The following is a 22456-nucleotide window of genomic DNA, read 5'->3' as shown; positions in this document are numbered from 1 at the left end:
CCCTCCCCTCCCACCAACCCCATCCCCTCAGCCCCCACCCCCTTCACTCCCCATCAACACCCAATCCTCTAACCTCAGCCCCCTTCTCATCCTCTTCACACCAATCCCCTCCCCTCAGTCCCCTTCCCTCCCTTCACACCAACCCCCGCCCCCCGCCCCCCCCCCCCCCCCCCCCCCCCCCCCCCCCCGCCCCCCCCCCCCCCCCCCCCCCCCGCCCCCCCCTTCACACCAATCCCCTCCTCTCAGCCCCCTTCCCCTCCCCTTCACACCAACCCCCTCCCCTCGGCCCCGCCCCCTTCCCCTCCCCATCATACCCAATCCCCTCCCCTCACCCCTTCCCCTCCCCTTCACACCAACCCCCTCCCCTCAGGCCCCGCCCCCTTCCCTCCCCTTCATACCAATCCCCTCCCCTCAGCCCCCTCCCCCTCCCCTTCACACCAACCCCCTCCCCTCGGCCCCCGCCCCCTCCCCTTCACACCAACCCCCTCCCCTCAGTCCCCTTCCCCTCCCCTTCACACCAACCCCCTCCCCTCAGTCCCCTTCCCCTCCCCTTCACACCAACCCCCTCCCCTCGGCCCCCGCCCCCTCCCCTTCACACCAATCCCCTCCCCTCAGCCTCTTCCTCTTCACACCCTAATCTAAAGGGTTAACATTTGCAGGTTCCCGCCCATAACCCTCCTCTAGCCTCCTCCAATCAGAAGGCCCAGTAAGGGGTAGCCCCGCCCCTTCACTTCCTACTGGCTCAGAGTTCTCGAGCGCGTCTCATACGATGGAGCTGGCCAATGAACGCTGCCGCCTGCCATGGTCCTCCACGGGGCCCCGCTCCCTTCCCGATGCATGCCGGGAGTTGTAGTCCGTGGATGGAGGAGCGGCGCTGTCTGCCGCAGGGTTCCGGCAGCGCGAGAACTACAAGCCCCAGCGTGCCGCGCGGCGCAGCGGGTCGCTCTCCGGGCGGCGGCGGTGCCGAGTGGAGGCAGGCTGTGACTCTCCTGTTGCAGGCACCGCGATGAGCGGGGCAGCGGCGGACAGGGCGGCCTTCCTGCGCTTCTTCCCCCAGGTGCTCCGGGACCTCACGACAGATGGGCTCCAGCACCCCGAGGTGGGCGAGGCGGTCGCCCGGCTGAAGGAGGTGAAGCGCGGACTGCGGGGGCTCGCGGTTACCGGGCCAGGGCACGGCGGGGGGGAGCGTGGGAGCTGGGTGCTAACTGCCGTCTGTAGGCTTCAGAGTGAACGTCTCGCTGCGATGAATGGGGCAGCCCCTCCCCCAAGCTATTGTTTCCGGCCGCCCGCAGGTTTACTGGACCAGCTCTATGTTCCGGTCGCTCTTGCTCTCTAGTGTGATGATTGTATGGCAGTACTGTGATGGTAAGGCAAGGCCTTCATCCCTCTGGGACCAGCGAAAGGCTCCTCCTCACAGTGCGTACCATGCAGGTGGGCTTTGTACCTCTCTGCAGCATGGGCAGGGAACTGTGGGATGAGGCCCTCCTGGGATGACTGCACAGCTTCCTTTCCCCTTGTGTCCTCTTCAGATTCTGGAATACAACACCTTAGGTGGGAAGTATAACCGGGGCCTGACAGTGCTGGCTGCCTTCCGGGAGCTGGTGGGGCCAGAGCAGCAGGACCCAGAAAGCTTCCAGTGTGCCTTGACCGTTGGCTGGTGCATCGAGCTGGTTAGTGTTTACTCTGAATCGGGCTCAACCTGGAGCTGAAGATGCTCTTATTGGGGTGGTATCTCAGTGTCAAGGTGGGATTTTGGGATGCAGAAGCTCCGTAATGGGGCCTAGTGCAAGTTTATCTTATAACTCCTTTTATTGTAGCTTCAAGCTTTTTTTGTGGTGGCTGATGATATCATGGACTTCTCACTCACCCGACGTGGCCAACCCTGCTGGTATAAGAAGGTAATAGAGGCTGTTGGGGTCTTAGTGGGGGCACTGGGGCGGGTGAGAATGAGGCTGGGGTGCCTGGGGTATTGGAGGAGAGGTGGAGGAGTCTCTAGAAAGTGGGCATGGGGGTGCCTGTGTGGCTGGGCCTGCTGGTGTAACCTGTCCTTGTTCTGTTGCAGGAGGGAATTGGTTTGGACGCTGTGAATGATTCCTTCCTCCTCGAGTCTTGTATCTACCAGTTGCTGAAGAAATACTGCCGGGGGCAGCCCTACTATGTGCACCTGCTTGAGCTCTTCCTGGAGGTGGGGCTGGTCCCTGTGCCCCCAAGATCTCCCATCCTTGGGTCACCCCCACCTCACTGCACTCACAGGCACTTCAGACCTTGTTCAAATCTCTCTGCTTTGTTCTTAGAAAGTCTCTGCCTTTCCTGTGCATTGCCCCGGGGCTGCATCCCTGCAGCACTGGAGGGGAGTGCCTGTGGGGCAGTGACAGTGAGATGGCAATTCCTGCCCCCACCTTCAGTGATGGTGAGGAGGTGGGCACTCAGGCTCCCCATGTGCTGCCTGACGTAGGTAGCTCCTGGGTCTCTTCTCAGAGCATAGTATGAACGTTGTCATGTAGGGTTGGGTTCATAACATCTCTTGTCCCCAGACCTCATACCAGACTGAGCTGGGACAGGCACTGGACCTCATCACTGCTCCGCCTGGCCACATTGATCTTAGTCGTTTCACTCTGCAGAGGTGAGGTGCTGGGGCAGAAGAATCCTGCCTGGTGAGGGAGGAGTGGAGTCCTCGGTTCTCTAGGTTGAGAAGTGACCTTAACTCTCAAATAGTCCGGTCACTTCGGAGTTCTGCTAGCTCTGTCTAGCTTGGGAGTTGTCAGAGAGGGGTGCTTACCTCTCTTCCAGGCCCATTGGGCTCTAGGGACAGCCCTGCAGGAGCAACTTCTCCCTCCAAACTAGCTGGAGAAGGGACACTGTCTCCTCAAGCTGGGACACTTGATTCCCCTGTTGCGGAGCAGGACTTGTACCCGACCTGTCCCACAGGAAGTGACCCTAGTGTCTGCACCGAGCAGATACAGGGACTTAGGTTGACCTGAGGCCAGTGTTACTGAGCGTGGATACTGTCTGGCAGGTACAAGGCAATCGTTAAGTACAAGACCGCCTTCTATTCCTTCTACCTGCCGGTTGCAGCTGCTATGTACATGGTGAGTGTAGCTCCAGCTGCTGGTTTTGTGGGTTCAAGCAGCAATGGAGAGGCCATGGGGTGTGAGCCAGGCTGGCCGGGGGGTCCCATGTTAAGAGGCGTGGGGATGGTGGGGTCTGGAAGGAGTGGGAGGCTGGGATGGAGGGGAGCTGGTGTTTGAGGATCAGGTGAAGTGGGGAAGGAAAGAAAGGTGGTGGGGAAGGATATAACAGGCTGGGGGATACATGTGCTGGAACATGCCAGCGAGTGTCTCAGCCCCTCCCGTCTCTCAGGCCGGCATTGACAGCGAGGAGGAGCATGCCAACGCCAAAGCCATCTTGCTGGAGATGGGGGAGTTCTTCCAGATCCAGGTAGGAGACTCCTCCCTGCCCCAGGGTGTTCCTGGGCACTGGGACTGGGAAGCTCACAGTGCGGAGGCCTGTAACTGGCTCTCTGCCCATAGGATGACTTCCTTGATTGCTTTGGGGATCCAAACGTGATGGGTAAGATTGGCACTGACATCCAGGACAACAAGTGCAGCTGGCTGGTGGTGGAATGCCTGCACCGTGTGTCGCCAGAGCAGAGGCAGCTCCTGGAGGTAACAGCAGCAGCTGGGTAGAGGGTGGGGAGGCAGCTTGGCGTAGGTGGGAAACAGTCCTGACCCGAGGCACCAGCTTGGCTCCAGCTTTGTTCCCCTACAGTGAACCTGTTGGCAGAACAGTGAATGTGAATCTGGAAAAGCTCGCTTCTCATGAGAAGTCCTGCCAGCAGACCCTGACACCTACTAGGCTCTAATAGTCGGGGGTTGTCACGGAGTCACTGGGCGATGCTCTGGAACTGCTCCCCACAAAGCCAGGCAGGACTTTGGGGAGCCTCCTCTCCCATGGAGCAGATTCTTGTCAGAGCAAGAAGCTCACACGGCTTCACCTCCTGGATCTTTCCTGGGAGCATTCAGCATATGCCCCTCCATGCACTTCTCACAGCGAGTCTGCCCAGGCGGGGTCCTAGGGAAGCCACAGGGTCCTGCACCTCCACTTTGCAGTCAGACGTGACTCTAAGCCAGCCAGTAAAACAGAGGTTTATTAGATGACAGGAACATGGGCTAAAACAGGTCTTGTCGGTCCAGCGAATGGGATCCCTCCGCCGGGTCCATTCTGGGGCCCAGAAAGCCAGACAACCCTGTCTGCACTCACTCCTCATCCCCAACCAGCCCCAAACTGACACCCCCTCCAGCCCCTCCTCCTCTGGGCTTTGTCTCTTTCCCAGGCCAAGAGTCACCTGATCTCTCTGTTCACCTTTAGCTATTTCCTTGCAGGGGGGAAGGGTCCTGGCCATTTGTTGCCTGGGAGACAGAGTGTCAGTGATCTATGCACACTGGCCTTTATCCCACCACCTAGAGACTTAAGAAATGCATTGGGGAAACTGAGGCACCCACACAGTATTCAGCGGAAACATTAAGAACAGTCCCACTTTGTCACAGGCATCTAGAAATATATAGTGCTGAGTCCTATGGCAGGAGGATGCAGAGCCCAGAACAGGGGGCGATGATGGCTTCCAGTGCAGCTGGTTGTGGCAGCCAGCAGCTCCATCCTGGGCTGGGCCTTGTCTGACCGTGTTCCTTGGCTTCCAGGAAAACTATGGGCAAAAATCGCTGGAGAAGGTGGCCAAGGTGAAGGAGTTGTATGAAACTGTGGGCATGAGGGAAGCCTACCAGGAGTGTGAGGAGAGCAGCTACCGCCGCCTGGGGGAGCTGGTTGAGAAACATGCCAACCACCTCCCCAAAGCAATTTTTCTTGGCCTAACCGAGAAGATCTACAAGCGTCAGAAGTGACGGGGTGGGCTAGCTCCTCAGGGCTCTACCAGGACAGGCGTTGACAGGCCTCCTTCCACGAGGCCCAGCTTCTGGCATGAGAGCTGACTCTTCAAACTCATCTGCTGTGGGAAAGGTGATGCCTCCCCTGTGCCCATTCCGTTGGGGATGACGAACCGTATACTCTCTTGTTGGAGTGTGTGGGAGAAACTGCTGTCCATGTAACGGATCAACTGTGATAGCAGAGATGCAAAGCATTTGTATCAATAAACATAATTTATTGTAGCTGCTGCCTGTGTCATTATGGGGGGACACCTGGCCCTGAGAGCCTCTGCCTCTCTCACCAGCACACCTGCCTGCATGGAAGGGAAGGGGGAGCGTGACACCTGTGCCCTGCTCAGCTGGTGTGAGCAGTTTTGCTGCCTATCTGGCCTGGGGCGGACCTGGAGTCTGGTCCCAAGGAGCTCAGCTGGCCCAGAGATGAGCTGGTGAACTGCCATAGAACCTGACCTAGCTGCACCACTAGTGTTCCTTTGGCAGGATGGGCCTGGGGAAGGGGAGCGTCTCCAATCTGGCCTCTTGGTAAAGGGCCTGTCCAGAGCATCCGCTCTCATCCCACCTGAGCAGGCTGTTGGGGAGACTCCCGCATGCAGAGGCTCCCAGGGAGGGAAAGCTGACAAATGAGCAAAGCAGGTCCTAAGGGTGGAGGGACAGATCCAGGTTGGCGGGTTGTAAGCGCTGGTTTCCTTGTGAGGATGGAGGGTTGGAGGTAGTAGAGGTTCTCTTGTGCAGGCAGTTCCTGGATTTGCAGCCAGTGTAGGGTATTTCTGCAGTGGGGGGAGGGGGGGGGGCGGACAATGGAAGATTAGTCCAGGCATGAGGATGTCTGCAGCCCGGGGCAGGGAGGGTTAATGGCAGAGGCTGGCGGAGGATGGATCAGTCATCACTGGCTCCTCCCTGCAGCTGGTGAGCTCAGCAGAGCTGCTGCAGCCTCTTTCTCCATCCCCTCCAGCCGCAGAGCCATCCCAGGAGCTAGGCAACCGTGCGCTGCCTGCAGCAAGGACAGGTGAGCATCCCCTGGGGCACAGCATGCTCCAGCCTGGCTGCGCTGCCAGCCACCAGCAGGGAGCTTGCCAGGCATCACCCATCTGTGGTGGGAACCCCTTGGTCCAGGTGCAGGACTTACACCCCTCAGGGGGCCGGTCCCCAAGCCCCACAGCGCCCTGGTGGAGCTGCAGCGCCAGTGGGTCTCACCCCCCTTCCCAGCCAGGCACAGGTGTGGTAACCCCTCTCCAGCGCCAGCCCATTACATCTCTGCGGGCTGCAGCTGATTCCCCCTGCCCCGCAGGAAGCGTGGAGGCCCCCTGTCCCTGCTGGGGGTCAGCTCCTAGCCCGTCCCCTCTCCCCTGAGTGTGCGTCCCATCGCAGGCTGCCTGTGGTCGCTCCAGGCTCAGCAGGGAGTGGCCCCTATCAGAGCCTGGCTCCAGCCCTCCTCCGATTGCTAGCCCCAGCAGCTGTGCTCTTAGTATGGACTCGGGGAGGGGGTGGATGGTGACCCCCTCACTCCGGCAGGAAGGCAGCACCAGGGGACTAGATTGGCCTTGCTGGGCAAAGCCCGGGGGCCAGGCCAGAGCAGGGCTGCTCCCTTCCCTCCCTGGTGGAGAGGCCATGCTCCTCTCTCTGCTGGGCAGGGTTACAGGATCCACTGGAGCAGAGCAGCAGCAGCTCCCTGGCACTGAGACCAGCCTCCCCTCCATGCAGCTGGGCACAGGCTATGGGCTTGTGTTGCCTCCTAAAGACCTCGCCACCTGCAGCCTGCGTGCAGGCCCTTCTCGTATTGCTATGGGCAATGTCCAGGGCCTAGGAGCCCCAGTCATGCCCCAGGTCCTCCTGGTGCCGGTTGATGTGCTAACCCGGGATGGGGCTGGGGCTGGGACAGGCTGAAGAGTCTGCATGCAGGTTACAATGTAACACCCCCACACACACACATCTGAGGAATAGGATGTTTCCTGTTGCCTGTGTGATGAGCTGGGAGTCTCTGCTGGGCCCTAGTGTGACTTTCTTGAGCTGTTCCAACCAGGACTGCCCTCCAGGGGCAGGGATTGCAGTGAGGAGCCCAGAGCTCTGTCTCTGGTTTATTTTTACAGCAGTTGTTGGGGAGGGGAGGCGTCGGGGGCTGAGCAAAGATGTCAGCAGCCCCTTGAGCCTGAGCCCAGGGCCGGCTCCAGGCACCAGCACGCCAAGCACATGCTTGGGGTGGCATGCTGCGGGGGGTGCGCTTTCAGTTGCCGGGAGGGCGGCAGGCGGCTCCGGTGCAACTCCCGCAGGCACGCCTGTGGATGCTCCACCGGAGCCACGGGACCAGCAGACCCTCCGCAGGAATGCCTGCAGGAGGTCCACAGGAGCCGCGGGACCGGCGAGCGCCAGAGCGCCCCCCGCAGCGTGCCACCATGCTTGGGGCAGCGAAATGGCTAGAGCTGCCCTGCCTGAGCCTCTGTCGTCGTTCCACCTGCCAATGGGCCCCAGCCCTCTCAGGTGTCAAAGGAGGGGTCATGTACCCAGGGTGCATTTGACACCAGGTTCTGCCTGCTGAGACTGATAGCACAGGGGCCTGGGGCTGGATTGTGAAATGTGGTTTGTGAAGAACTGGTTTGAGATCCTCCAACTCATTTCATGTGGGAGTCGTGGATTGGCACCTCCCACCAGGGCTGGATCAAAGCCAGTGTCCCCAGAGGGGAAAGGCCTCCCCTCCCATCCCCCCCAAAACCAGCCTGTCCCCGCTCTTTATTATTGGAGGGTCTCCCTACCACTCATGGCTGGTGAGTCTCTTGGAGATGCGGTAACCAACAAGCAGGAAGAAAATCCATCAGGCCATAGCTGATTCAGGCTCCACCTGTGGCTCGTCCCAGCCACGGACTCCCCCTTACCCACCCTCCCTGCCAGGGTTATGAGTTCAATCCTTGAGAGGACCATTTAGGGAACTGGGGTAAAAATCTGTCTGGGGATTGGTCCTGCTTTGAGCAGGGAGTTGGACTAGATGATCTCCTGAGGTCCCTTCCAACTCTGATAGTCTATGATTCTATGATGGCAGAGCTGGGTGTGGCATACAGAGTCCAACAGGGCTGGGCATGGTGCAGAGGGCAGGTCCACGTGACAGGAAATAGCGGTTGTCATGAGAACAAATCCCTCCTTGTGAATTATTGATGACCAGAGAGATGGGGAGGGGAGGGGAGGGGACAGAAGCGGAGGCAGGAGGGGGTATGAGTGCAGAGGCTGCCTCTTATGTTGGTGGGGTGAAGCAGCCTGAAATGCCCCAATTCCCTCTCTCCAAGCTCATAGGTGGGGGGTTGGTACCAGCAGGGGCTGGGCTGGGCTGCCACTGGGGGTGTGGGGGGGAATGAACAAATTGCCATTTGGCTGCTAGGATGTTGCAGCATCACTTGGCCTAGTGGTGCTTCCTGCAGCATTTAGCAGAACCATCCTTGTGGCCTAGGGTCAGCGAGTGCCATGCTGCGAAATTCTCCGAGGCCCCTCAGAGATCACCATACACACGCGCAATCCCCATTTGCTGCAAAGCCCTGACAGCCCCACACTCTGCAGTGGTGAGGGGACCAAAGGAAGTGGAGGGTGAGCTCCTGGGAGATTCAGTGCAATGGCCTCAGCTGACACAAAACAGCTGTACCTGGAACAGGAAGCTCAAGAGAGGCCTCAGGTCAGGAGCAGTTGCTGGCACCGGGGTGAGGCAGGGAATGTGACCTGCCTCCTGCTTTCCTTTGGGGAATGGGACCTGCATGCAGCAGCAGTGGTGATGTCTCTGTGCTTTGTCCCTTCTATCCCTGCAGTCCATTTCTCTGATGCCTGCCCATGTGTTGGGGCAAAGCCAAGCAACTCCCTGGACGCGACCCCGGCCTTTTGGCTGCTCTCCTCTTGATGCTGGGGAGCCTTTTGGCACAGCCCAGAAGCCTTCCTGACAGCGAGGCTGAGCCTTCAAGGGCATCATCTCCTTGACTCCGCATTGCTGAGACACTGGCTGACGGAGACCTGGCAGAGGTAAATCAGTCCTGCTGCCCCTGCCGAGCGCCAGTGACCCACAGAGCTACCATTCCATGTGATGTGAAATCCCAGAGAACAGCTCCCAGGGCCAGAGAAACGGGACAGACTCTACCTAGCCCAGAAATACAGGGCAGTTCCCTAAGACTGGATACTTTAGAACATTGTCCAGCGCCAAGGAGGAGTCAATTCCCAGCCAGGCCCATCTCCCTGTCCAGAGGTGATGGGGCTCTCAGCCCCGCATGGGAGATGATTCCCTGACTGGATCCATCTCACTGTCTGGGAATTCTTTTGTTACTTGCCCTCAACTTTCTCTCTCCTGATTCCATCCCATTTCTCCCAGCTGTGACCCCTTGTAGCAGCCTACACTCCCATCATGCCCTCCTAGTATCTGTGGACCCTGAAGCTGTCGCTCCCTTTAGCTGAGCTGCCCAGATCAGCCCCTTAATTGTCTTCCCATAAATTGGTCCCTCCGGTGCATGCCCATTTGGCTGATAACCTGCCTGCTCCAGTGACTGATAAGCTATTTTGCTGTTGGCAGGGAGTTTGAGCTGGGTGTTCGGAGCAACGTGCCTGTGGAGGCCTGTGACAAGCTGAGGAATCCAGGTGCTGCCAGCCAGCGCCATGCTGTCCCCAAAGAAAGGTCTGCTGTGCAACCTCAACCACATCCACCTGCAGCACATCTCCCTGGGGCTGCACCTCTCCCGTCGACCCGAGCTCCAGGAGGGCCCTGTCACAATGGCTCCGGGAGACCAGACAGGCTGCAACGACTGCCAGGAGAACTGTGGTGCCTTGGAGCAAGTCGATGCCAACTCCAACAACACCTCCATGCAGTGCCGGTGCTGCAAGTCTCACCCGCAACAGACCCCAACACTGGATCTTCGGAACCAGCCTCTCCTGGAAGATCTCCCTTCCCTGCACACTGAGGAGGAGGTGGCTTCCCCTTCAGACCCGGCTTCCTCCTCTGTCAGCAGCTGCTCTGATTTCAGTTTGAATGACACGCCAGTCTCTGTTTACTGCAAGGCATTCCCCAGTGAAGAGGCCCTATCTCCTGACAATCAGCCAAACATCGTCCCCCTGGAGGATGCCCACGATGCGCCCTCACTGACTGACAAAGGGGAACCATCTGATGGGAGAGATGCTAACCTCAACCTCCAGGTACAAGAGCGACCAGATCCTGGGGCCCGGGAGATGCCAGACAGCCTGTGCAGCAGCAGTTTGCTTGACTCCGCATCTGATGACGCTGACTCTCCCAGTGGGAGTGGGCAGGAGAACATGGCAGAACCACTCCCTACCAGCATCTGTGCTGAGTTGGACTCCAACTGCAATGCCCTGCCTGCCCTAAGAATCCAACCGTGTGGTCTGTTTGCGCTAGCACCAGGAAAGTGGGTCCCCAGTCTGAACAGTTCAGTGAGGGCTCCCCCCCCAGTGCCCCCGAGGGCTAAGAGGGGGCTGCAGGTGCTGAACAGGAGTGGAGTGGAGAGGCCTGCCCCAACAGAGGTGCCCCCTGGAGACCAGTGCAGAGATGCCACTTGGAAGAACATCACCTCATTCCATGAGTTGGCTCAGAAGCGGAAGAGGAACACGGCTGGGCCACCCACCCCACAGGCCAGGAAGGACCGAAGCGACTGGCTAATTGTATTCTCCCCTGACAAGGAGCTGCCACCCCCCAACGAGCTCACCTGCTGCAGCACCCTGTGCCCAGAGCCACTTGGGCACCAGCTGCAGCCCAACGAGCAGGCAAAGCCTCCCAGCTGCAGCCAGAGGGAGGTGACCACATTCAAGGAGCTCCGGTACCGCAGTGCCATCAACAAGCAGAAGGGCCAGCTGGCCTGGGAGCCAGGGGACAGAGCAGCATACCAGGAGCAGCCTGAGCCCCAGCAAGCAGCAATGGGCAGAGATGTCTCCAGTGGCAGCAGCAGGCTCCAGGGCCCCGGCGGGGTGCTGGCTCCACAGCTGGATGGGCACCTCCTGGCACTTACGGAAAGCCACCAGACGAGGAGGCAGTCTCGGCCTGGGCTGCAGCCCATCACAGAGGGGCTGCCGGGTGATGCAAAGGAAGGGGTGCGACCCCTGAAGGGCTACGTCCTGAGGAGAAAGATGCCTGGGTCTGGCTGTGATAAGGAGGCACTGGGCTGGAGGCTCGGGGGACCGGAGGGGGATCTCTGGGTGTCGGGGAAGGCCCAGAGAGGACACAGAGCCTGCAAGGAGGGTAAGAGCACCAGCTGCTATCAAGGCACTTCCCCCTCCTCTGCTGTAGGGGTTCCCCAGAACTGGACTGGGGTTGGGGACATTTCCCCATGTATGGAGGCCTGTGTTCCCTGGGGACAGAGCTGCAGAGTCCCCATGGGGTTAATACAGGGTTTCCTCCTCCTGATCCTGGCACACCCCCATCTCCATCACTAACCCCACCTCTCTCTCCACTTGCCTCATTCCTGGCGGGCTGCAGGGCTGGGGGATGTGGAACTGGCTTCGGCTTGGGGTGCAGGGTCCTGGCACAGGCAGACTGCGTTAGGTGTGCCTGAAATGGGTGTGTAGGGCTGAGCTGAGGCAGTGGGGCGGGGCTGGGATAGGTTTATGGGACAGATTGCCAGAGTGAAGTGGTGGTGAATGCATGTTGCATCTGTGCACTGAGCTGGCCAGTTCTTTGCTATGCTGTGCAGATGATTTCTGTGCAGCTCAGCTGCTTTGCAGAAGCCAGAGCCCCTTTACTGGGAGGAGGCATCCCACCCTTACCCTCCTTGTCCTAGCCTCTCCTCGCATACACTCCCTGCCCTCCCGGCTGCACTCTCCTTCCTCCATGGGTGTGCTGCAGCTCACCACTCCAGTGCAAACTCAGGCATAAGGGGCTTGGAGCCTGTTTGACTGCAGGGGGAGAGGGACGCACTGAGCCAGGTGGCAGACAGAACCCAAGGCCATGGGTTAAACAGCTGATCCATCTGCAGCTCCCTGTGTGTTGACTTGGGGAGACAGCCTGGCCCAGGTTCCCTCAGATAGAATGTGGTGCAGGCAGAAGTCCTCCCCTAGCCTAAGAGCTCTGGGATACCCTGAGCCTTGTGGGATCCCTGAGCAGCTTCTGCCCAGGGACCATCGGGGATGCACTTGGTTGCCTTATTGGGCACGAGGCTTTGCTGGGGTCGCACGCTGCTCTGGGCTGAGAGATGAAATGGGCTCTCAGTGGGGTGGGTGTTTCCAGCTGGGGGGCTGAAGGGGATTTTTTAGGGGCAGGTGATGGAGAATGGCTCAGGATGGGGGACAGAGCACTGCAGGGAATGCTGATAGCAGAGCTGGGCCCCGCTTCCAGCCAAGGTCCCCGAAAGCCCTTGGGTTGGCGGGCTCCTAGGGCTGTCCTCGGTGTCCGGGAATAGCTTCTTTCTCCTCCTGCGCCCTACCTGGGGTGGGTGGTTCCTGGTGCTCCGTTGGTTCCTGTGGGTTGGTAGGAGGAGCCCTTGGTTCAGTGGCTCCAGAGACCCTGAGCAAATCAAGTATCTCTAGGGAGAACAGTGGACATTGCTGGCCCACCGGGCTGCAGTGTTGTGCCTGAGTGGCCATGTCTTGGCACTGGAGGAATGTCTCTGTTAGTGGGGGACAGCACAGCCTTGGCTCCCTGCTCCTGAGAAGGGTGCTCCAGGACTCTGGGTCTGAGGGAGACCAGGACTGAATTTCCCTTTCTCTGAAGGCTGCCTCCATATTTTCATCATGCTCAGCCGCTTGGCCCTTAGCACCTCCCTCCCTCTGTCCTGTTCTCTTGGGGAAACCTCCCAGGGGCTGGGGCTGGGGCTGGGGCTGGGCTCCCACAGACCCTTTCCCGATGCAGGTTGGGGCCTGTGCAGTGACAGAGGGCACAGGCGTGTCCATGTGTCGTCATGGTTGTGAAGTTGCTGTGTGTGTGCTGTGACTCCTCTGAGCTAACTGTCTCTCCATCTTTCTCTCCTCCCCCTGCCACCCTGTCGCTGCTGCCCTGGGAATGGCTCACTCTGATTTATTGGGGGGTGTCCATTTTCTGTTCCATGCTTCCTGGTTTGTTTGATTTCCACCCCGTTGTTCTCCATGCCCACATATCTGCCTCTCTCCATTTCTCCCGCTGTGTTCTCCATGCCCCCATATTCCTCCCCACTGTGTTCTCCATACTCTCCTTTCCCCTGCTGAGTTCTCCATGCCCCCGTATTCCTCCCCCGCTGTGTTCTCCATACTCCCCTTTCCCCTGCTGAGTTCTCCATGCCCCCGTATTCCCCCCCGCTGTGTTCTCCATGCCCCCGTATTCCTCCCCACTGTGTTCTCCATACTCCCCTTTCCCCTGCTGTGTTCCCCATGCCCCCATCCATATTCCTCCCCCGCTGTGTTCTCCATGCTCCTGTATTCCCCCTTCCCCCCACTGTGTTCTCCATGCCCCCCTGGTTTTGGTTGCATTTCTTTGCAATGTTCCTGCCTGCAGTTGGCTCTCCCCTCTCTCGCTGCCCCAGGCCTCAGATGCTGCCGTTCCAGCCTCTGCTCTTCCATTTCTCGGCCGACGGGAAGCCTCTCTACTGCAGCGCAGACCCAGTGACACCTCCCCTGCCCTTGATCCCCTCCCTTAACTCCAGCTTGGAGAGCATTGAGCTGAAGTCTCCTGCCCTCTTCACCCCATCATTTCGCCCCACGCTGAAGACCTTGTCCTGTGATGAAGTCTGCCTCCTGGCCAGCAATAAGGGGAGAGTCTTGGGCACCTTCTCCCCAGAGGAACTGCTCCCCATCCGCCTGTCCCCCATAGGGGCCTACTCCCCCCCACACCGGGAAGTGCTGCCTTTCCTGGACAGCTCAGACCTGTCTGTGCTCTTCTCCCCGCTCTTCCCACGAAGCAGAACCTTCCCAACTATGGCCTTCCCCTCCCACCAGGTCCCAGAGCTGCCACTCGGCATGGAGGTGTCCAGAGCCTGCTGCCCCAGGGGAGAGGCATGTGCACATAGTCAGGCTGGAGCACGCTCTGGGGCAGCGTCTCCTGAGAGAAAGCAGAGCAGAGGGGCCAAGAATCCAAGACCTCCCAAGCAACGTAAGCCGCCCGTTTCCTTTCCTAGCTTGCAGTCTGAGCACCTGCTCTTCCTCTCTGCGCTGGGACCAGGCACCCAGGAAGCAGCTGTGTGTGGTGATTGGGAAGTTATGCCGGGAAGATGGGCAGAGAGGATGGGACAGTGCAGGAGAGCAGAGCATGGTAGATGGGAGCAGTGTATGGGGGCCAGCTTCCTGGAGACCCGCACACAAGGTTGTGTCTGGAAGGATTCTAGGGGCTGTGATGTAGGCAGGGCTGCTCCTCTGTGCCAGGAGCCAAGCACTCAGGGGAAGGCTGCAACAAAGACAGGCAGGATAGCTTGTGATTTGGGTCGGGCACTAGCCTGGGACTCTGGACACCTAGGTTTAATTTCCCTGTCACCTCGCCTGTCTGGGCCTTCGTTCCCATCGCGACAGTAACACTACACTGCCCTGTTACACAGGGGCACCTGATACCATCTTGCAGGCTCGTTCCAAGGGCTGGGGATGTTTCTGGGGTTCCCTGGCCCTCTCAGCTCTGCTCCTTTGTGCCCCACGCTGTTTATCTGAGAGTCAAACTCACCTGACAAGCTCTGGGATACCTAGCTAGCAAAGAGTAACTTGGTCAGGTTGTCGGTTGTTGTCCCCAGAGTGCGCCTCGGTGTGGAGCAGGGGAGCTCTCATCGGATACTGTGCTTCTAACGCCCCACTCCCCATCCTGGTTGGCTTGTGTGGTCACCACAGGGCTCAGACACACCGCACATTTCTTGTGTTACAAGCTCAGAAAGCCTGCGTGTGTGTGACTCGAGGTGTGTGTGCATGATGGGCTGGGAGCATGTGGCCCCCACTCCCCAGCTAACACTGAGGTTTCTCAGTGAGTACCCAAGGGGGGCTTGGAGCAGCAGGAAGGAGGCTTAGGCTGGGGGATCCTGCTAGACTTTGTGCCAAGGGACCCAGCACACCTGCCTTTTGGGGTCTGGACAGGGTGCTGTGCTCGCTCACTGTCCCCTCCATCTCTCTGTCCATCTGTCTGTCCTTCTGCCCCATTCCCTCTCTCCCACTGTCCTTTGCCCTGTCACTCTCCCAGACCTGCCTGGCGGAGCCCAGAGCCATGTGCACCCCCCCAACCCCAGCACTGGTGCAGATGCCCCGTGACTGTGCCCCTCCCAACCCCAGCACTGGGGCAGGGGCAGGTGCCCTGTGGCTGTGCCCCCCTAACCCCTAGCACTGGGGCAGGGGCAGGTGCCCCATGGCTGTGTCCCCCCAAATCTCCAGCACTGGGGCAGGGGCAGGTGCCCCGTGGCTGTGTCCCCCCAAACCTCCAGCACTGGGACAGGGGCAGGTGCCCTGTGGCTGTACCCCCCCACCCCAACCCCAGCATTGGGGCCCTGCTGCCTCCCGATTGGAGAGCCGCAGTCAGCTGGGCACTGACATCCTGCCCCCATAGCGGCCTCTCGCATCTGCTGCTGTCACACTGTCCCTGCCCAGGCTGGGGGGCGCCTGTAGGTGAGTCCCATACCCAGCGGGAGCCTCTCCCCTTGGCTGCCCCCTTCCCTGGCCCCTGCCTTCCAGCCTCCTCCCCCCGGAGCTGCTGCTGAGGCTGGGCAGTCACTTCCTGGTGCATGGGGCCTGGCAGGTGGGGAGCTGTGCTGTGCCCAGGTGCCTCCGGATCAGCCGGTACCTGCCAGCTCAGCACCCCAGACCCCCAGCCCTGGGACCGGTTCCCTCCAGCTGTGCCTCCCTCCAAACCCTCAGTCCTGGGGCAGGCTCCCTCCAGCTGTGCCCCCCTCCATACCGCCAGCCCTGGGGCAGGTTCCCTCCAGCTGTGCCTCCCTCCGAACCCTCAGTCCTGGGGCAGGTTCCCTCCAGCTGTGCCTCCCTCCGAACCCTCAGTCCTGGGGCAGGTTCTCTCCAGCTGTGCACCCCTCCATACCCCCAGCCCTGGGGCTGGTTCCCTCCAGCTGTGCCTCCCTCCGAACCCTCAGTCCTGGGGCTGGTTCCTTCCAGCTGTGCCTCCCTCCAAACCCTCAGTCCTGGGGCAGGTTCCCTCCAGCTGTGCCCCCCTCCATACCGCCAGCCCTGGGGCAGGTTCCCTCCAGCTGTGCCTCCCTCCGAACCCTCAGTCCTGGGGCAGGTTCCCTCCAGCTGTGCCTCCCTCCGAACCCTCAGTCCTGGGGCAGGTTCTCTCCAGCTGTGCACCCCTCCATACCCCCAGCCCTGGGGCTGGTTCCCTCCAGCTGTGCCTCCCTCTGAACCCTCAGTCCTGGGGCAGGTTCCCTCCAGCTGTGCCCCCCTCTGAACCCTCAGTCCTGGGGCAGGCTCCCTCCAGCTATGCCCCCCTCCATACCCCCAGCCCTGGGGCTGGTTCCCTCCAGCCGTGCCTCCCTCCGAACCCTCAGTCCTGGGGCAGGTTCCCTCCAGCTGTGCCCCCCTCCATACCCCCAGTCCTGGGGCTGGTTCCCTCCAGCTGTGCCTCCCTCCAAACCCTCAGTCCTGGGGCAAGTTCCCTCCAGCTGTGCCTCTCTCCGAACCCTCAGTCCTGGGGCAGGTTCCCTCCAGCTGTGCCCCCCTCCATACCCCCAGCCCTGGGGCTGGTTCCCTCCAGCTGTCCCTCCCTCCAAACCCTCAGTCCTGGGGCAGGTTCCCTCCAGCTGTGCCCCCCTCCATACCCCCAGCCCTGGGGCTGGTTCCCTCCAGCTGTGCCTCCCTCCGAACCCTCAGTCCTGGGGCAGGTTCCCTCCAGCTGTGCCTCCCTCCGAACCCTCAGTCCTGGGGCAGGTTCCCTCCAGCTGTGCCCCCCTCCATACCCCCAGCCCTGGGGCTGGTTCCCTCCAGCTGTGCCCCCGTCCATACCCCCAGCCCTGGGGCTGGTTCCCTCCAGCTGTGCCTCCCTCCGAACCCTCAGTCCTGGGGCAGGTTGCTTCCGGCTATGCTGCTCTCCGAGCCCTCAACCCTGAGGCAGGTTCCCTCCAGCTGTGCTCCCCTCCGAGTCCCTCAGCCCTGGGACTGGTTCCCTCCAGCTGTGCTCCTCTCCGAACCCCCAGCCCTGGGGCTGGTTCCCTCCAGCTGTGCTCCCCTCCGAGCCCCCAGCCCTGGGGCTGGTTCCCTCCATCTGTGCCCCCTTCCGAACCCCCAGCCCTGGGGCAGGTTCCCTCCAGCCGTGCTCCCCTCCGAGCCCCCAGCCCTGGGCCAGGCCTGGGTACCGCATGACTGTGACCCCCAAGCGTCCTGCGCTGCGGCAGAGATGGATACCCACTCTGGGTCACCACAGCACTAGAGCCAGGGTGCGGGCTCCGTGGGGAGCAGAGTGGGAGTTAGTTCTTTGCCATCCCAGACCCTGCCGCCTCCTAGGTCTCCCTCTGGTCTCTCTTGCCTGGGTTTGTGGGATGCCCTTGGAGGGAGCAGTGACCTGCTGGAAGAGCAGCAAACGCCCCTGCCTCTCTGGGAGCTGGGCTTGAACTCCAACTCCTCTCACACAGGGACAGCTGCTTACCAGGGGTCTGTATATGAGTGACTCACTTACAGGGCCTGTTACAGGCTCCCAGGGAGGGCTGTATCCCTGGGCAGCTGTCCTGGTCTCCCCACTCTCGGGAGAAAGTGTTCCTAGCTTGGAGGGAGGCTGTGGCCATAGAGGAATTAATTCGGCAAGCCCCATGTCCACAGCAGCTCAGGGATTCTGGCTTGTAAGGGCCAGCGCTAGGGGCCATGCCGGGGCCAGCGTCAGGGGCTGTGCCAGGGCCAGAGTTAGGGGCCGGGCCGGGGGCTGTGCCAGAGCCTGCACCAGGGGATGTGCCAGATCTAGGGCCAGTGCCAGGGCCCAGTGCCAGAGGCCGTTCTGTGGCCAGTGCCTGGGGCCAGTGCCAGGGCCAGGGGCTGAGCTGGGACAAGTTTCCTTTGCTGGGGATGTTTCCATCTTTGTCCACCCTGGGAAATCTCTTCTGAGCAGCTTCCCCTCATCTCCAGCTGCCGAGCCCTTTGCTCTGGCCTGGGAATTGGGGTCTGGACGCTGCACATACCCATTCAGGGCTGAGCTCCCTGAGCCACTGGCTAGTAACCTGGAACATACTGTGCAGGCTTCTCCATTGCTCTCCCCCCCCTCATCCCAGCCCTGACACTGACCTGGCCTCATTTCCCTACGCTCTGGCTAAGGACACCCAGGAGTCCATGAGAAGGGGGAGGTGAGACTGAGGTGAATGAGGGACCGTCTCCCTTCCCAGGGATGGATGCAGCCCCGCTAGCAGGAATGTGCTGCACTGGCTGGCTCATAGAAAGGCCTATGAGGAAGGACCCTGCCAGCCCCCAGTGACTGTGGCCGTGGTGCTGTTTGCTCCCGGACAGGGCGTGCTGGGCCCGGCCCCTGTGGTGCCTGTGTCACATAGCCCCTGCCAACTGACTGACCAGGTTTTCTTTCTCTCTCTAGTCAGACATTCTCAGTCCTTTGCTGGTGTTCCAGGGGCAGGCCAGCACTGGATGGCAAATACAGACAGAGCCTATGACCATCTGAGAGAGCAAAAGAAAGGTAACCGTTGCCCACCCTGAAATCTGTGCAGGGGGAGCCCTTCCTTGCTCTTGGAATCCAGATGGGTGGGAAAGTCCTGTTCTTGAGGGGGTCTCGTTTAATTTCTGAATCAGCTTTGCAAAGGCACAAGCAGGCCCAGCCCCCTGGGACATCAGAGCCCAGGTGACTGCCTCAGACGTGGAGTTTTTCACTGTCCATGCCATCTGGAACGCCTCTCCAGAACTGTAACAAGGAATTTTTGCACCCGAGACAAGGGCTGGCTCCAGGCTCTTTGGCAGCAATTTGGTGGCGGGTCCCTGAGTCTGTGTTGGAGGGAAGGACCTACTGCCTAATTGTTGCTGCCACTTCATTCATTCCTTGGCGGCAATTTTGTGGCGGGTCCCGGAGTCCCTCTCGGAGAGAAGGACCTGCCGGTGAATTGCCATCGAAGAATGAATGAAGCGGTGGCGGCAATTTGGCAGCAGGTTCTTCCCTCCGACACAGACTCAGGGAGCCGCCACCGAATTGCTGCCGCCGAAGCGCCGCCGATCGCCATAGAGCTGCGCCCCTCCTCTTTGCACACCCGAGGCAAGTGCCTCACTCGTTTGGCCCTTGTTATGGCCGGCACTGCTCCTCTCCTACCACAGGGTGATACTTTTGTTATAGACGCATCGATTTTAAGGCCGGTAGGAGCTATTCACTTAAGAAATAAATTGGTAAAGTCCAGGTGGGGAACAGTCAAATGAAACAGAATCCTATTTAAATCTAACATATGAAGGCAAAGAACTAAATATTGACAAAATGTACAAGTGCTTACATACAAATACTAGAAGTCTAAATACTAAAGTGGGTGAACCAGAATACTTGGCATTACAGGATGATGTCCGTATAACAGGCGTCATGGAAACCTGATGGAATGAAGATAATCCATGGAACATGGAAATACAGGGTATAAAATATGTAGGAATGACCGAGTAAGTCACACTGCTGGGGAAGTGGCACCATACATTAAAGAAAGCATAAATCTTACATGAAATAAATGGTACTATGGAATCTCTTCGGTTAGAAATTCCATGTTTGACTAAAGAGAGTATAGTGGTAGGACCATACTATTCATCATCTGGCCAGGAAAGTGATAGTTCTTGTGAAAAGCTAAGAGAAGTTAGAGAAGCCACAAAAGCAGGAAGTGCAATAACACTGGGTGACTTCAACGATCCTCATATTGACTCATGGCATGATGCAGAGAGAACATTTCTAGACACCATAAATGACTGGTTCTTGGAGCAGCTAGTCCTGGAAGCCACAAGGGCAGAGCCAATTCTTGATTTAGTCCTAAGTAGACCACAGGATCTGGTCCAAGAGGTAACTATAGATGAAGTACTCGGTAATAGTGACCATAATGTAATTAAATTCCACATCCTTGTAGGGAGATAATACCAAAGAACACCCCTCACAGGAACATTTAACTTTACAGAGGGGAACTACACAAGAATGAGGATATGCTTGTTAGACTTAAATTGAAAAGGAGCTGTCCCAAGTCGTAAATGCCTGCAAGCATCCTGGGGACTAGTTAAAAGAGAGTAAGGGGACCTAATGAATGCCACTCTGAGTAAACAGCAGAGTAATGAAGGCTGTTGGCGGCAAAAAGGCATTGTGTAAAATTTAGAAGTCAAATCCTATGGAGGCTAATAGTGTGATGTATAAACTCTGACAGATTAGTGTAACAGTATATTAAGGCAGGCCAAGAAAGATTTGAGAAGCTACTTGCTAAAGACTCAGAAAGTAACAGTAAGAGTTTTGTAAAGTACCTCAGAAACATAAAACTTGCCAAACAGGCAATGGGCCAGTAGATGACCAAGATTTTAAAGCTGGTGTCTCACCAAAATATTTGGGTCCAATAAAAGATACTACTTTATAGCATATCAGGGTTGGAAGGGACCTCAAGATGTATCTAGTCCAACCCCCTGCTCAAAGCAGGGCCAATCCCTAGACATAATTTAACCCTGGTTCCTTAAATGGCCTCCTCAAGAATTGAACTCATAACCCTGGGTTTAGTAGACTAATGTCCAAACCACTGAGTTATCGCCCCCTCACCTTGTCCTGCCAAGGCATTCAAAGAGCACTCAAGGAAGACACAGCCATTGCAGCGAAGCTACATGAGTTCTTTGCATTGGTCTTCACATAAGAATGGCCACACTGGGTCAGACCAATGGTCCATCTAGCTTAGCATCCTGTTCTCCGACAATGACCAATGACAAATGCTTCAAAGGGAATGAACAGAACAGGGCAATTACTGAGTGATCCATCCCCTGTTGTCCAGTCCCAGCTTCTGGCAGCCAGAAGTTTAAGGACACCCAGAGCATGGGGTTGTGCCCCTGACCATCTTGGCTAACAGCCATTGATGGACCTATCCTCAAGGAACTTAGCTAATTCCTTTTGAACGCAGTTATACTTTTGGCCTTCACAATGTCCCCTGGAAATGAGTTCCACAGTTTGACTGTGTGTTGTGTGAAGTACTTCCTTTTATGTGTGTTTTAAACCTTCTGCCTATTAATTTCATTGGGTGACCCTGGTTCTTGTGTTATGCAAAAGGGTAAATAACATTTATTCACTTTCCTCACACCTTTCATGATTTCATAGACCTCTATCATATCCCGCCTTAGTTGTCTCTTTTCCAAGCTGAACCTCCCCCCAGTCTTTTAAATCTCTCCTCATGCGGAAGCTGTTCCTAATCATTTTGGTTGCCCTTCTCTGCACCTTTTCTAATTCTAATATATCTTTTTTGAGATAGGCGAACCAGAACCGCAGGCACTATTCGAAGTGCGAGTGTCCCATGGATTTATATAGTGCCATTAGGACATTTTCTGTCTTATTATCTATCCCTTTCCTAATCATTCCTAACATTCAGGGCCTGCTCCAGGCACCAGCAAAGGAAGCAGGTGCCTCGGGTGGCCAATAGAAAGGGGTGGCACTTCGTCCGCTGTTGGGGCAGCATGTTCAGGTCTCCAGCGGCAATTTGGCGGCGAGTCCGTCCCTCGCTTGCCCTTCGGCAGCAACTCCATCGCTCCGCTTCAGTCTTCAGTGGCACTTCTGCGGCAGCTCAATCAGGTTTTAATTTTTTTTTTCTTGTCCACTTGGGGCGGCAAAAAAGCCGGAGCCGGCCCTGCTAACATTCTGTTCGCTTTTTTGGCTGCTGCTGCAGTTGAACAGATGTTTTCGGAGAACTATCCACAATGACTCCACGATCTCTTTCTTGAGAGGTGACAGCTAATTTAGACCCCATCATTTTGAATGTATAGTTGGGATTATTTTTTCCAATGTGCATCGCTCTGCACTTATTAATGTTGTATTTCATCTGCCATTTTGTTCCCCAGTCTCCCAGCTTTGTGAGAGGCCTTTTGAACTCTTCACAGGCAGCTTTGGACTTAACTATATTGAGTAATTTAGTATTGTCTGCAAACATTGTCACCTCACTGTTTACCCCCTTTTCCAGATCGTCAATGAACATGTTGAAGAGCACAGGTCCCAGTACAGAGCACTGGGGGACCCTGCTATTTACCACTTTCCATTGTGAAAACTGGCTTTTATTCCCTACCCTTTTTGTTTCCTCTCTTTCAACCCATAACTGATCCATGAGAGGTCCTTCCCTCTCCCCCATGACTGCCTACTTGGCTTAAGAGCCTTTGGTGAGGGACTTTGTCAAAGGTTTCTGGAAGTCCAAGTACACTGTGTTGACTGGATCACCCTTGTTCATCTGCTTGTTGACGCTATCGAAGAATTCTAGTAGATTGGTGAGGTGATTCCCCTTAAAAGACTTGTTGACTCTTCCACACCCTATTGTGTTAATCTTTGTGTCTGATAATTCCGCTCTCTGCTATAGTTTCAATCAATTTGCCTGGTACTGAAGTGCCAGAATTGCATCTGGAGCCTTTTAAAAACATCAGCATTATGTTAGCTACCCTCCAGCCGTCTGGTACAGAGGCTGATGTAAGTGATAGGTTACATACCACTGTTAGGAGTTCTGCAG

At 57.8% G+C, this 22456-nt stretch overlaps 2 protein-coding genes across 5 annotated transcripts in view; both read left to right on the top strand.

The window, feature by feature from the left end:
- The first annotated feature begins 933 nt into the window (after positions 1-933).
- FDPS (farnesyl diphosphate synthase) lies at positions 934-5162 on the top strand. 2 transcript variants are annotated; one of them, XM_030542385.1, is made up of 9 exons: positions 934-1129; positions 1530-1670; positions 1818-1898; positions 2063-2185; positions 2535-2623; positions 3017-3089; positions 3361-3438; positions 3531-3665; positions 4698-5162. In XM_030542385.1, the coding sequence occupies exons 1-9, from the start codon at positions 1007-1009 to the stop codon at positions 4896-4898; spliced, it is 1044 nt and encodes a 347-aa protein (XP_030398245.1). In that variant the 5' UTR covers positions 934-1006; the 3' UTR covers positions 4899-5162. The 2 variants fall into 2 exon arrangements, with proteins under 2 accessions (XP_030398245.1, XP_030398246.1); XM_030542386.1 differs by lacking the exon at positions 934-1129 and adding an exon at positions 1160-1431.
- A 650-nt stretch (positions 5163-5812) lies between these two features.
- RUSC1 (RUN and SH3 domain containing 1) overlaps positions 5813-22456 on the top strand; it is a 35212-nt gene continuing 18568 nt past the window's right edge. The window contains exons 1-5 of one of the 3 annotated variants that reach the window (XM_030542074.1): positions 5813-5943; positions 8720-8927; positions 9469-11139; positions 13363-13956; positions 18352-18450. In XM_030542074.1, coding sequence (XP_030397934.1) covers positions 9552-11139; positions 13363-13956; positions 18352-18450 — 2281 coding nt within the window. In that variant the 5' untranslated portion in view covers positions 5813-5943; positions 8720-8927; positions 9469-9551. The remainder of the gene's footprint in view (positions 5944-8719; positions 8928-9468; positions 11140-13362; positions 13957-18351; positions 18451-22456) is intronic. The other 2 variants (XM_030542073.1, XM_030542075.1) reach the window with 2 other exon arrangements.

This window comes from Gopherus evgoodei, chromosome 24, assembly GCF_007399415.2.
Source record: "Gopherus evgoodei ecotype Sinaloan lineage chromosome 24, rGopEvg1_v1.p, whole genome shotgun sequence".
In the NCBI taxonomy this organism is placed as follows: domain Eukaryota; kingdom Metazoa; phylum Chordata; order Testudines; family Testudinidae; genus Gopherus; species Gopherus evgoodei.
The sequence above is the reverse complement of the archived record's forward strand: the minus strand, read 5'-3'. Positions and strand labels throughout refer to the sequence as shown.